Genomic DNA, 15,360 nt, shown 5'->3' with positions numbered 1-15,360 from the left:
AAATATAGCCTCTCCAATGGATGATCTTGAGCTTTAAATTAAACTCTCCTCAGGTATTTTCTGTATATACACATGCTACATTCTCTCTAAATATGTTCTTTCTTGCTTACTCATGGCTTACGTGCTTAAAGTCTATCAAACATTAACTTTATTCTTCTCTCTAAATACTATGGTTATTCACTTACACATCTGGAATGGATTTAAGTGAAGATTAGTCTGCTTTACTCCTTAGACTGCGGTGTAATTCACAACATATTAGGTTGTATACATTTGCGCAGATCATTTTTAATCAGATGCACAGCATGCTGTTCATATCCTTTTACCTTTTTATTATTATTTCTGATACTGTACTTCATCAAACTCAATTAGACCTGCCTAGTTTCATCACTAGAAATGGTTTTCTTCAAGTATGGAATGGGGCTGCGATACGCTGCTTCATATCGAAGAGATATTCAACAGATATAACAATTCATATTCCCATTACTTTATGACTGTCACACAAAGTAATTTATTTCCTTTCCCCAATCATAAAAATTGTACCATATTCCAGCCTCCTGCAGCCTGCTCCAATTGCTTCCAGTGTCTCTTCTATCACTTGCCACTCATTTCTTTAAATTTCACTTCTCCATCCTCTTCAGTTTGACACACACTAATTTCCTCTCCTCCACCGGACTCAGGCAGGTGGGTTATATTCCGAGCTCACATAAACAAGCAATCTTTTTAGACAGTAGGTACATTCCCTGACTATTCCCCTAATCAGTTCACATTTACCTCTCTAAGTGCTTGAAAAATAAATAAGCAGATGGTGAAGTCAGTTAATTTGCCACAAGTGTTGTGGCAGAAAATGAATCTTCAGGAAATGTTTTAGATGGCAATTTTTTAACTCAAAATCAACCGCTTGCCTTCACTTATACTTTTTACCTTTTTTAGCATGCTAGGGAGATATAAACTATACATGATACAGAAGCAATGGCTCTTTGACACGTCCAGTGCTGCTGTCTGACATGACAACATAAACCATCTGGCTCTCACAGATGCAGTGTACAGGGGTGTGGGGGTTAATATTGTATCCCCCCATTTGTGGTGTCTCTAATAGCTGCTGTCAATCAAGCACCCTCCTCTTCCCCAGCTCCGGGAGGGGATGCACATTTGAAATTCCTGGCTAGGTGATATGGGAAAGGAAGGAGCAGGATCTAGCTGAGAGACAAAGACAGGCGAGATTATTTTTCATTGCAAACCTAATAAATTCATTTATTTGTCTGATTTTCACCTTTGCAAGGAACAGGACCCAGGCTGACTGTCAGATTTGCCAAAGCCTGAGAAGAGGCGGGTACTGCTGCCTCCTGCCTGCCCCACTTTCTCTCTGCATGGGCAGACCTGGGCTGAGAAGGCAGTCACCCCTCCTGCATGACTGTCCAGAGGACACAGAAACTTGTGCCACTGGAAGGGCAGGTAAAGATGATTTCACTCATAGCTTAAGTATGAAAAGGAAATCAAAAGCTAATAGTGTCTGAGGCAGTTCAGTTAAACATGCTCCTGACTTCCCTGGTTTGCGAAGATAAAACCAAGGGTCAAGAGAATGATTCAGGCACACGGGAGCTAACAAACTTACTGCATAAATGACCAAAAATGCAACAATTTAGATTTTGTTGGTAGTTAGGGACTGCTAAAAAGAAGCTAAACCAAACATTCTCCTTCAGCTCCAGGGCCAAACACATCATTGACTCAAGTGTGTCAAAATCCAGAATGTTAAACCAAGGTTGGATCTGGCCTCTCATCTCTGATCATCCTTTCTATAAATCCTTGATAAAGTGTGTGTTAGTTTTATGGTACAGTCATAAAACAGCCAAATGTAGAAGTAAATGACATCATACCAGCTATCTCTCTGCAGATAGATTCACTTGGCAGATAGCCAAGAATTGATTGACAGACATCTTACGGAACTAGAGTTAATTAATATGTCTACCAATTCCCAAATGGATCTCAGGAAGCAGAGAATCTGTTTAATGCAGTAAGCAATGACATACTGTGTGTGGTCAAGAGACAATCACTAATTGCCAAGAATGCATACTGGAATAAAGCACTAAAGAATATGAAAAAAAAAAACCTTCTACTTTGCAGCTCCTTTATTCCTTCAAAACCTTATTCTTAGAAAATTTTAAAGACTCATGTTTAAAATATCAAAAGATATTTTTATAGGGAAAAATGGTTCCCAGACTATAAAGTCAATACTCAAAAGGCCTGTTCATTTTTCTACAAGAAGAAATTCTGATTTTTAAATACCTGAGTCCTCATTCATTTAAAAATGATGTCTTTATTTTCAGGGAAATCTGCAAACCTGAATTGTGAAACCATAAGGTAACTTGAAGGAGCTGTTCTTCAGAAATCACAGAAGCTACAAGTAACACAACTATGGATTCACCAGTAAAACACATCCATAAACTAAGTGACTGCTGAAAACATATCAAGAGCCTGGTTGCTAAACTGAAACAGTCCATGGAGCAACACTCAGGTAAGCCAGACTGAAAATGAAGTGGACTAATTTATATTACGTACTCATCTTAATAGGAAAATAAAAGATTGGCTTTTCTGGAGAGAAAAAGGATCGAAATGGAGCACAGAGACATTCTAGTCAAATCTTCAGCCAGGAAAACCAGCATAGTCCCATTGCTTTCTGTGAGTGATACTGTTTTTCGCCAGGGAAGACCATGCTTATCTATTTAGTTATGATGATCACTGACAAAACAGTACAAGAGCTACTGCAAGCTTTCGGCAGCACTAAGCAAAAGTCAGTAAACTACAGATTTAAAAAAATGGAGGAAAAGAGAGAGGAAAAAATTATTTATTTTTCACTAAAAAGTAAAGAAACAAAACCTAGGTCACATATGAAAAACTCTCAGTGTGTTAGGACAAATCTGAGAAGTGGGATTTATGAATGTGTGCCACTATTTTAATTCCCAGCTGGGAGAAAGCTGTCACGGTGTCAGACTGTACTGACTGGTAGGAGAATAAAGGACAGAGTTGGCCCCAGAATAAGCGCACAGGCTGAACTACCCCTATTATAGCTGGTATCTGTCCTGACCAAAAAAAGAGAGTGCTTTTAACTTCATGAACCAGGCAGAATGGGCTTACTCATATTTATTTAAGCCCCTGGAGGAAAAGATGCTGTGTAGGGAAGAAAAGTACAGATTCTGCTGTGATTTATCAATCAGCACGTCAGCACCTGATCCAGGAGCAGGTCCTACCAGATTCACTCACCGAGCCACAGAAACTAGTGAGAGTGCATTTTGGCAGGAAGACGTCATGGCTAAACACCACTAAAGATTAAAAAGAGGAAAAAAGAAAAATATTGTTTTAAGATAGTTTACCTCAGGATGGCTTCCAACTTCAATATAGGTGCAGACTGGATGAAAAGCCCCTGTTCCGCAGGCATATAAGTGGGTTTGGTTGTAAGCCTTAAGCACCTTGATGAAATTAGCACATTCTCTCTGCAAAGAAAAGGGGGGAAAAAATGGATCCACAAAGTTAATTCAGTGATTATGACTAATGAGAGCTCCTCTGTGTTGGGGATATATGGCTGAATGAACAGATTTTAAAAGTGTGACCGTTTCATGCTGTTTATAAGCTTGTTTATTGCTAAGCATTTAATAAATAGCCTGATTTAGGTTCTCATTTAAATATCTTTAGTTGTCATTTAATAAAGCATCCACCCCTGAAGAAAATATTACACAAAAAAAAAATCCTAATTTTTGTTTCAGACACACTTCATCTTTGTAATTTATGCTATTGCCATGTTTGTAAGACAAAACCCATTTATAGAAATGTGTCAGAATGAAATAATGAAGAAAAATGGACCAACTGTTTGCTTGTATTCAATTAAGTAACAATTAGAAGAAAGATGGGCCAGATGGAAGGAGTTGATGAAAAACAAATCATTGATATAACATTTCTAACAATAACATGAATGCTGCCTCACCCCCATTGTCTGTGTTTAGGGGCCAGTTTTACAAAGATGAATACATATGCTAAACTTTAATGCAGTTATTGACAGCCCCTAGAATATAAGCTTTGCAAGACTTGGACTTTACATTTTCTACCTAAGTAAATTATCTATCATGAGTAATTCTAGTTCTCAGCAATTAAAAACTTAATAGCAGCACTAACAGTCCCTAGTACAAACATTATCTGTTATCTGTTAACAAAAACGTCATTATTAATGCCTAATGTTATTAAAATGGAAATGTCTAACCTGATAGTCAAGATGTCAACTTTTTCTGTTTATTTAATATTTTTATTTCAATCAGGACTAATAATGAAAAGAAATATGTCAATGGTTGTGAATCAGTCTACTGACACAATTACAAATAATGGATTTCAAATAGGAGAAAAATAAGAACACTGAAATAAAATAACTCTTTCCAGTAAAGTTGGTATTAAAAACAAAGGTAACTTTTCTATGCATATTTGATGACTTTTTTGGTACAGCACTCAGCTGTACCTCTCCAAGTAGACCAGGGCCTGTGGAAACACCACCTGAGCTACCGCCTCCACAGAAATCTCATTGACTGGCATCATCCATCTCTGTAACTTGCTTGCTAATTAAACCAGATACTCTCAAACACAAAATAATGGCTCTGCCAGGAAAGTGCATGTGCAATTTGAGGCATGCCTTAGGCCACCACAGGGAAAAGCAACAAACTTACACAGATAAAACACTGTGCATATACACAAAGGACTGTACTGAAACGACATTGGTCTTCCAATTTTGTTGTTTATTTGCGTAACAAATAATGGCAATGTATTAAAAAGATCACCCGGAGAAAAGCACACAGAATCTTACTGCGTCCTTGGCTTACTGCTGATAACTTAAGTTATCTTTCTAACTGAGATGGAAGAGAAAACAGAGAGATAGTTAAGGTAATCCAACAGGAAATTGAAAGAAATAGAGATGGATGTTACCAGGGGTCTTTCTTAATTCTTTCCATTCTGACCTTTCTTAATAAAAACACACACAATTTCTGGTGCATACGTATTCTTCCTCCCACACGTGTATAAACATGAACATACATTTATTATATGTATATGTATCCATAGACTGCTTTCCACTGTCACAGTGGTAGAGTACTAAGCAAATGCCTGGCATAAATCATCAAAATTACAACGTATGTTTTGATATTGTTCTTAATGCTGTTGTCTTCTGTTCCTTTTAAAAAAAGAAATATGGAAAAAACATGAAAAGTGTGTTAATAATTCAACGCCTGCAAGAATAAAAATGGGCAAATATTGCAAATTCACGTAACATTAAAAATGAACAAAATTGAAATAGGTCCTTTCTTAAACTCTGATATTCTGTGTTTCAGATGGAGCATCTGACTTTGACTCTACATAATTTAAAACTGACCAATGATTTGTACATTATTAAATAATTCAGAATTTTCTCACTTAGAGTTGTATCTGGCCAAATTGAATCACATCACTGTTTTGGTAGGACTGTGCTTTGCCTTGTCTGGTTTGATGTATCATGATTTAAAAAATGTCTTTGTGGTCTACTATTATGGTTTGTTAAAGCTTTTAAAAATTGCGTGCCTGAAGAACATGAAATGTTAGCTGCCAGTGGACATGTACCCTTGCAAAGTGCTGTGAGTACATGGGCTTGATCCACAGCCAGTGTGAACCAAAACAGGTTGTGCTGATTTCAGAGGGGCCATTCTGATTCACAGCAACACGCCACCTGTGACTCTATATGCACTCACTAAGCACCATTCAGCTGCTTATCTATAATATACAGCAAGAAGGTATTAGATAGCTAATACTTTAAAGGTGAGATGGAAAACCCTACTTAGTTTAGGGGCAGAGTCTTCTTTGATTTCTATGGATGGAAATTAAGAAAAATTCTATAATCAGCTTCACTGAATTATTCCACATTAGCCGGGGGGGGGGGGCGGGAATTAACTCTATCATAGCCATATTTGCGCTTCAGGTGTTCAGGATTGATAGTAGTGTAACTGCGTTAATATCAGTAAAGTTACTTCAGATTTATAATATATTTCCAAAAGCAGATTTGGCTTATTCACCCCTGCTTTTAAGCTCTCCTTAATTCCTTGTACAACATGTTTTTTACCATAGTTGTCTGAGAAATACACAGCCTAGTTAAACAATGGGGAAGGTAAATACCTACAGCAATAAACCTTTGACTATGACAAATAAATTTATATAACATTTAAAGTTCCTAGTCCAGTTCAGATTGCTCTTATAGCTTCCCTGTGGTTTATAGCTGCATAAAGGAACCATTAAGGTCTATTCACTAAATTCTCATACACCTCCCTTACAGATTAGGTTTCTTTATATATTTTACATGATTGTAAAAAAATAAATAAAGAGGGGTATTAAACTACAATAAATGACATCAAAGTAAAGTTACAGTTCTGATTTAAGCCCTTGTCAACTCAGGAAGTTCAAAGTGAATTTTCTGCCCTGCCTGGGAGACGGTGCTATTCTCGCTGGAACAATAGCAACAGGCACATTGATTTCAATTGCAGGGTAATCAGATTCCTTCCTTTGTCTAACTGTGCTCAAGTACAGCTACACAGCTACAGCATGATGTGTGGAAATGTTGTACCTGTGCATTTGCGAGTGATATGCTGAACTTAGCAAGAGTCTGCTTCGTGATGGTGAATATTAGGTTTTCCCAGTTTATGTGGCTATGGGGAAAAAAAAGCTTCCCATAAATCTATACTGTAATAACGTTAGCAGTTTTGAATGATTCGCTCAGACTCCAGATCTCAGCACACATGTATGCTGAAGAAGATATTCTGATCAGGGAAAGTGTGTGTGCAGTGAGGTGACATGAGACTTGGGTGACCGACTCCCATTTTCAGTCTCTGTTTCCCCCGTCCTGCCCTCAGTGCAAGGCTCCTACAATGGTACCTCCAGTTGCGAAACCTGGCAGACGGCTCTGCTGGTCCCAACACCAGTGACTGTGTCAACTCCACTACAAAGCAGCTCCCCGACCCCCTTGGCTGGAGGCCTGGAATGACTTGGGTGTCTCCAGCTGGGCTTGTCCCACTTGGCAGCAACGTCTCCCCTCACCAGACCCCCGGGTCAGCGCTATATTGTTAGTGTGAAGGTCTGTGCCAGCAGAACAAGGCATTTCACTACATGATCTCAGAGTGTAAGGCACTGGAAAGGAGACAAAGACAACAAAAGAGATGTAGTATCTTGGTAAAATACAGCAGACGGGAGAAAATATCCACTGGAGGATGAGGAAGTAACCCAGAGCCAGAAGCTGTAAGGAACAAATTGTCAGGGAATTTAAACTCTGTCTGCCTGTAAGTTCAGCCCCCCAGTACCTTTGTATCCATTTTCACTTTCCCCCGGAAAGGGATGTTGTTTAAAGAGAACATATTCTGGACATATCCATACCCTTTGAATATTGCTCTTCGTCAAGTAAAACAGTCAAAGGAAGAAAATTAGACTTTTAAAAATTCTTTTCCAGGTGGAAATCAGGCTTTTTTTCATTTGTGAAAGCAGGGTGGAGTGGGAGTTTAAAATACTTTTAGCCTAATAATGTGAATGAAAATGAATGTAAGGTTTGCAAAGTTCTACGTAGGCAAGAAAGTATTACTTAGATGGGTTATGAAAATAAATCTTAAAGAAGAGGGGCACTGGAATCACCATAGTAATCTTTATAAATTCTTCCACCTAATAATCCTGTTTATTATAATGGTCAGCTTAATACTAGGAAATTTTTCTTGTCTATATAAAGCTAAACACTGGTTTATGCCCTAAAACTTGAGTTTATATATACATACATACAGCAGAAAGCATAAGTGATTGCATATAGTACAGAATGATTGAGGTAGATATTCAAAGAGAAAATTAGGTACACCATGTGGGAGTTACTGCAGTCCTCAAAACCCCCATTCATTTATCTTGCCTAGCCCTGGAGAGGATTAATCTTCATTTATATTTCAATAAATGGTATAAGGTCTCCCCAAGAGCTGTAGGCTCTGCCTTTGGCCTTGTGCAGAAGTACCTCTGTCTTAAAATCTGAGCAGCTAAGCTCATGTCTGAGACATCTTAGCATAGCCTGCGAGGTCTTTCTGTCTCTGTCCTGACAGAGGGAACTTCTTCAGGTAGCTACTGTTTTTACAGTGTAACTGCTGGAGCTGCTTCTGCAAACAGTCCTGTGATGGCATGATTGCCAATAGCCTCCAAAGTACGGCCAAAGAAATGGTTCGTGCCCTGTCCTGGCTCTGCCATGTGCAGTGGCTGAAGCCCCTATGCCAAACATGGGGCACAATCGAGCTTGTTTCTCTGCTTGAAGGAATATGGACTGTATCCCTCACCAAAGCCCAAGCAGACACTACAGGCTTTCCTGGGGTTGGTTTGGCATAGGAGGGCACAAGGACTTCCAGCTGAATCCATTCTACCTTGCATACAGGAGTTAAAGGTTCATAACTTTAAGGAGGAGGTTATGGGGTTCAGAACCTCAGCTCCACACTGACAGTTTATTGAAATGAAAGTGGCTAAAACCATTTGCATCATACTATGGTAACGCAGCCAAAGCACCAACCCCACTGCAAATTCTGCTGTACTGAAGTCCTACTTGTAGAGCAAGTTGAGAAATTCTTAGACTGTCACTTACATTCGGAGTGTGAATTAAAGTCAAAGAGGTCCAGTGTGTCTGGACAGAGATCTTAACTCTAAATTTCAATTCCAAATATTATATACTATGTATGAGGACAGAGAGCCTGTCTTGAAGAGAAGGTAGTGTTAATTAAGTTTTCCAGAAGGGCACCCACTATATGAAGATCAATGTATCTGACTTACTAACCAAACATGCACATTTATTTTTTAAGAGTTTTCTAATATTTATATATCAAATTGATAGAAGGGCTTATGCAGAGAGAGATTAGCCTGAAAAAATAAATTATAAAGAAAATGTCTGCAACCAAAAGCATAGGAACCAAATGCAGAAAGATTGAAAAACAAACACGACAGATATGTAACACTGATTAGGCTGTGTTATGCAGACTTTTCCCGGACAGTTACAAAAATAAAGTCCATCCATCTGTCAAAACATCTGCTCCGCATATGAAAATTAAAACAGAATTTAGGTGGTTTTTATGAGTTTCCAGTAATTATCTCTCCTCCAGAAGCCTGGAACTTACATCCTTCAATCTGGATTACTGATGCAGCAAAGAGTTTTTAACATCATCTTTTTAAGTAGAAGTTAAAGGGTAAGTCCCTGTGACCAACTAATATCCAGATTTTTCTCCTTATTTTAAGAAAGCTGTTTCATTTTTTTTTAACCAACATTGATGTCCATACTGCTTCTCAGATATTACAGCAAATGCAAATGGCCAGATTATGCAGGGTAATAAGTAGAAGGCTAAATAATCCATTACAGTATCATTAACTTCAACAGTTTTCTGCTGATTTAATCCAGATAAGGATCAGACCCTGTAATACATTCTGCTTTTATTTCAGCCTTCCCACATAGCCAAGTGATTAAAATATCAGAAGGTTTTGTCTAAACTGGATGGACAAGGGGATTTAAAGCTATCGTCTAACAGCTGGACAAACAAAATAAATAAGTGTTTTGTCTTTCAAATCAAAGAGGATGGACAGTTTCCATATAAAGTCCCATACATGAGTTTAATTAATATGTTTACTTTTTTCTTCTTCTTCTGTCCAATTAGTTGAATTCTCAGGTGGCGAGGTCAGGGATATCCATGGAGAATAAGTAATCCCTGATATTACTGCTGTCATTCAAATTTATCACAATGCTGAAAGACATCCCGGATTTATCAGGGAGCTTTTTAACTTCTCTCTTTTGCCAGTGGGCTACTGCCAGCTGCGATCAGTTCAGTCTCTGTCGGCTAGGTGTCTTTGTCAGCATGCAGCAGCATTGTTTCAAGGAAAAAATTTCTGGAGTGTTAGTGCAATAAATGTATGTGATTGCCATGTACACAGATGATCGATTCTCAGCTAGATCCTGCAAACGCTTTAGCATGTCGGTAAGCACGTGCAAGGAAGTCCTCTTCAGGGTGAGCTCTACATGGCACATGCCTTCACAGCTCTTGCTGCTTGTGTGCAAGTTTTTGTAAAATGCAGTAAGACTATTTACAAATTGTTACTGTTCCCTTTTTTCTATTACAGTAGCACTTACAAACATTGGTCAAAGAGCACAGTCTGCTTAAACAGGCCCAGAATCGGCACGGAACAAAGCAAATTATTCCAGTCCTGTTAAAATGCAATGATCTTTTTAAATTTTATTTTATTGGAGTAAGCTAGTTGGTAACACAGATGCAAAGGTACGGTGCTACATGCTGCATTGGCAGTAACGGGAAAGTCCCCGAGTATGAAGAGTTTCGTACAGGCCTTAATGGGTGGGGAAATGAAGCCTGGCACCTGTACTCGATGAGATAACCTTCCAGCTGAACCTGTATAGGCAGGTGTATGATTTTAGAGTGAGGGAGGCCAGCTGGCACGAAAACATTTGCAGACTATGATTTATTAGTGTACCTCTTGCAGTTTGGATCAATAACATCATGTCCATCCCTGTTTTGTCATTATTGTACCTTGCAATTAGCAGGATCAATGTTTTATAGTCCTACCCTCTGAAAAAGAGTCAGTCTGCAGTGCTGAGTGAAGTTAGTTGAGCAGCTGAAGTATCGGGGTCTGTGTTACAGAAAGGGATTTCTATTAAATTAGTTCTTTGAGATTACATCCCCATTAGTCAAAGCCTGATAAGCAGCGTGTATTGCATCACACACACATAAATCCAATAGAATATGTCTAGGTAAACAAAATACCTAGTCTCTTTTATCAATCTACGTTGTTTTGTGGACTGAATTCTAATTGTACTTGTCTTCCCACCTCAGAGCTTTGAAAAAGCTAACAGATCCCCAGGTCCAGTGGCCCTTATATTGGATTGTGATCTGGAGGACTTGACCCCTCTGGAGATGTCAGGAATGACACTGCTCTTAGGCATGGTGACCACTGCCAACATTACAGAGGAACCACTGATTAGTTCCATATTTAGACTTTCCTCTGCTGTCAAGATGTGCCCTGAGATATTTCAGACTGAAGGTGCTGATGAGGGTTGATAAGACATTTTTGGTTGCCTAGTACAGCTTACTGTACTTCCAGTTATCTTTCCAATGAAGTTATGCCTGTTATCTCTCTGATTTTTTGATATGGCAAGAGTTCATGAGAATATTTAAAATGTATAATTTACTCAAGTTGCAGGATGTCTGCATGAATTTAAACCATTAAAGCATCAAGACAGGAAAAAAGAAGCCAACTAACGAAGTATGTGATAAAATAAAGCCACTGAAAAAAGTAGATATATCCTGATTCCTTCAAGCCACAAAACTTCATGCCATATTAGTAAACAGTTGTATTGTCAGCACACTTGCACAGCAGATGGAAAGCTCCTCTGGTTCTTTGTGTTACTGAGGGTGAAACACAAACTGTCTCCCTTCCTGCCTACCTACCTAGTTGCAAATCTGGTGGTCACTACTGGTATTTGGTAATTTGGCCCAGAGTTTACCACTAAGGCTAATCATGGAGGTAGCTAAGCCAGGTGGGATACTCCCTGGGGTCTATCCTGAAAACAGTTGTAAACCAAAAGCCATTAGAAGAAGTCGTTAGGAGCCGTGCTTTAAAGATGCCTCACTTGACTCCCTTGACTGCACAGACTAAACACAAATCTTTGTTGTTAGCATTAACCATCTGACCTAGCTATCTTAGGAAGTAAAATTCCTCCAATTTTTTCTGTTTTCAGTATATTCAAATTATAAGACATGTTTCCAGTCCTTAAATCCTCATTCAGCAGATGCAGATAATAATTGTTCTGGACCTCTGAACAGCTAGAGGGATGCCAAGAAAAGGCTGCACTACTAAATACCTGATTTAATGACTATCTCGTATTTTTGTACATCTGATTAATGCATAGTTAACAAGGCAAAACAAAGTCTTTTGTGGATGCAGTCCAGCAAACAAGTGGGTTTTCAGGATTTTGCAGCCACAGCATGATTGTTGTACATTAAACCTTTCCATGAGCATTAGCAAGCTTCCTTTATTTTGAATTGTTTTTTTCAGTAGTATGTACTTCCTACAGCACAGAATGAATTTATTTAAGGAATGAATTCATTTAAGGAACAGAAGAGTATTTCAGGAATACCTCAAAACATTGGGAAGCCTTGAGGTCAAGCAGAAGCCAGTTCTTTTCTGACCATAACTTTAAAACAAAATTGGTTTTGCTCTGTAGAGTAAACCTGTCCCACAATTTGGGCATGGCTTTAGTAGCAAAGAAATGAATAATACTGCTTGGTTTCACCTCAAGCAGTCTCACCAAGCCCAGCAGCAATTTAAGTTGCGACCACAGTCTAGATCTAAAGAGTGTCTCTTGTCTATCTCTTCTATCTGGGTGGGGTAATCACCTGTCTCTTGGAGAAATCAGATTACACCCCGCCTTTCTGAATAGGATCAGGACCTGCTAATTAGGTGGAGCGTTTCAGACAAACAGGTTGTCAAGCCTGTTGTAGACACATAAAGCACCTAGATTCCATATCAGTCAGCTTGCCTTTATTCAGCATATTACAGGCATATCCTGTAATGACATCCACTCACAGCCACCTAAGACAAATATACTCAAAACTTCTGTGTTGAAAGTGAACGTAAAACCATGAAGTGTTGAAAGGAAGCAAAAGACTGTTGCATCTATAAGGGACAGTTGCTTAGCAATATGTGTGCCTGTAAATAAACATACTCTGTAAACTAGACTATGAAGTTACATGTGCCTTACTGTGAGAATCCGGAAATTTGTGTGTGGATATTTAACTATTTCGACACCACAGAGAGATGCTGAACAGAGAAACCTGAAGTCACAGAAGCCTAAAATTCCCACTGAGTAAAAATTTGGCACCAAAGTGAAATTATTGAAATGAGAGTTTGCTGAGCGGTTTTGGTGTTCGTTTTTTTTTGTCAGGTTGTTTTTTGGAGGTTGTTTTTTGTTGGGTTTTTTTGTTTGTTTGTTTTTTGTATTCATGATACATGTATAGTAACCTAAAGTTTTAGAAGATGTTAATCGGGAATGAATTACCCAAGGGAAAAAGAGATCCATACATCATTTGATCCAACACAGATCACATCACTCACTCAGAAAAAGAAAAATAGCAAACAAACCAACAAAACCCCAAAAGCAAGAGAGAAAGATATAAATTCTCCCTTTATTTGCTGTTCTTACTTTTCTTGTTCCACCATCTCCAGAATACAAAACTTCCTCTACACTGAAAAGTTTTTTTTAAAGATATTCTGTTGACATGAAGATGTGGAAACTGAACAAAGCATTAGCTTTGACATAGGAAATAATTGCATAGTATTTCCTAGGTTATTTTAAGAACTTTCCCTTTAACTAGCATTTAGTTCTTTTACTTATTACAAAAAAAAAAAAAAAAAAAGAAAATATTTTAGACTTGTATGCAGCAGCAAGGAATTTAGTAGACCTATTTTTGGTGTATGTGAGTAACAGGACTACAGAAAGAAAATAAGTTGTGGATTAATTTAATAGTGACACAGTGACCACATCTTGAGTATAGAGGACCTGTGATATGTGATCTTTTAAAGTAGACCTATCCTTTATTTTTAAACTAGGCTTCCTTTTACTGAAGCAACAGAAAAAAAACCAAAAACTAAACCAAACAAACAAAAAAAAAACCCACCAGCCTGTGTGCTAAAATAGAAAAAATGTGAAGCAAATTCAGGGGAAAAAAAAAAAAGTGACTGGCACCAAGAGAAAGGCTTTTCTCTGACTTCATGAGCTTCATACTGAAGCCCTGAAAGAAAACAGGGACTAAACATATCGATCATTTTTACTGGTTATCCAGTTAATGTGTTTCTCTGCAAAGAAATGTACAAAGAATAAATTTACTCTGTCCATCTTGAGATGCAATAAATCGTAACAAGGCATTACCCAACATAATTTTGAAACAGCAATAGCTAGTAACTCAGCCATAAATAAAAGTAATTCTCAGACTTTGCCAAGGCCAAACTAGGGCTCAGGAGGAACACCTATTGATAAAAAAATAAACCCTATAATTTTTGGAACGATTTTTCCTTCATTTGTCCTTTACTTTCCCTTTGCTAACTCTGTGACTTTTTATTTCAAAAACAACAAAGAAAACATTTCTGCAAGACTGCATTAAATCTGATGAATATTAAGTTTCCTTCAGAGGCAAATTTCTATAGTCACACCTATAAACAGAAAAATAAGCCCAAAATTGGAAAATTGGCTTTTTCCTTTATCTATACCAATTTGTTCCCCATACTCAAAGACTTAAGTGACTTCCCATGATACATAAATGGGTAAAATAGGAAAATCTGAACAACTGCCAACTTAATTCTTCCTCTGTATAAGTACACAAGTTATTACCTTATAGTAACTGATTTGCCTTGGTCAGTTCATATAACGAAATATATGCAAATGCCTAAATGAACACAAGCTGTAGGATCAACATCTGAACTAAGAGCCATAAATGAGGCTTTATGCTGGCGGGTGTGTTGTGGGGGTCCATCCAAGAACTGGAGCTGGCGCAGCCAGAATTTCCCAGGGGGAAAAATTCTGTTAGAGAGCTCCGCAAGACTTTGAAAGACTCCACTGTATTATACTTCTTTTTTAGCAAGCTCAGTTAACGTCTAAGTGAAGGGGTTGTAGGTTTGTTTTATTTTTTTCCCCCCTATGTGTCTTTCTGTTTTGTTTGTAGTCTATGCAAAGCAGTTTTACGCAGCAGCAACATTAAAGCAGCACACTGCTTATAAAATGTCTCACTCTCTCGTCTCACAAATGGTAAGAAACGCTTTGGTAGGAAATCATGCTCACACTAAAGATGATGGACAAGATTAAGGAGCGAGCAGCCCTCAAGTGAATAATCCCAGTGTACTAACTGGGACAGTTGATAGAGTTGAAAGCGATATGCAGTGGCACTATTTGTCTACAAACAGCTCAAAAGTCACGTTTCTCCTTGTAGTAGGTAACACTGAGAGTAAATTCTGTCCCTAACCTCACAGGAGGTCCATTGCTTTGGATTTTGCTCACTTTACCCCTTCCTACGCCCAGGGATATGCACTTTTTCCTTTTCCCCAGGCTGGAGGGGGGGGGTCCTGAGTTTTTAGGCTCTGTTAAAGGATTTCAGTGCTATGTTGGAGACAGGGAGCCAGAAAGGAAGTGGGGATGGCTGTGAGGGTTGGTGACAGAAAAGCTGGAAATCTGGCTGTAGATATCCTCCAAAGGAAGAACGCTGACAGAAAGGGATGAACTTCTCTTTGGCACACCCAAAGGGCCAGAGGTAA

At 38.4% G+C, this 15,360-nt stretch overlaps 1 protein-coding gene across 1 annotated transcript in view; it reads right to left on the bottom strand.

The window, feature by feature from the left end:
• The window catches only part of SEMA3A (semaphorin 3A), a 174,732-nt gene that overhangs the window by 102,116 nt on the left and 57,256 nt on the right, over positions 1-15,360 (bottom strand). Inside the window, exon 4 of the mRNA XM_076359190.1 lies at positions 3,369-3,488. Coding sequence (XP_076215305.1) covers positions 3,369-3,488 — 120 coding nt within the window. The remainder of the gene's footprint in view (positions 1-3,368; positions 3,489-15,360) is intronic.

Source organism: Aptenodytes patagonicus, chromosome 1 (assembly GCF_965638725.1).
Source record: "Aptenodytes patagonicus chromosome 1, bAptPat1.pri.cur, whole genome shotgun sequence".
NCBI classification, from domain to species: Eukaryota; Metazoa; Chordata; class Aves; order Sphenisciformes; family Spheniscidae; genus Aptenodytes; species Aptenodytes patagonicus.
Note: the sequence above shows the minus strand (reverse complement) of the source record. Positions and strands in the feature narration are given on the sequence as shown.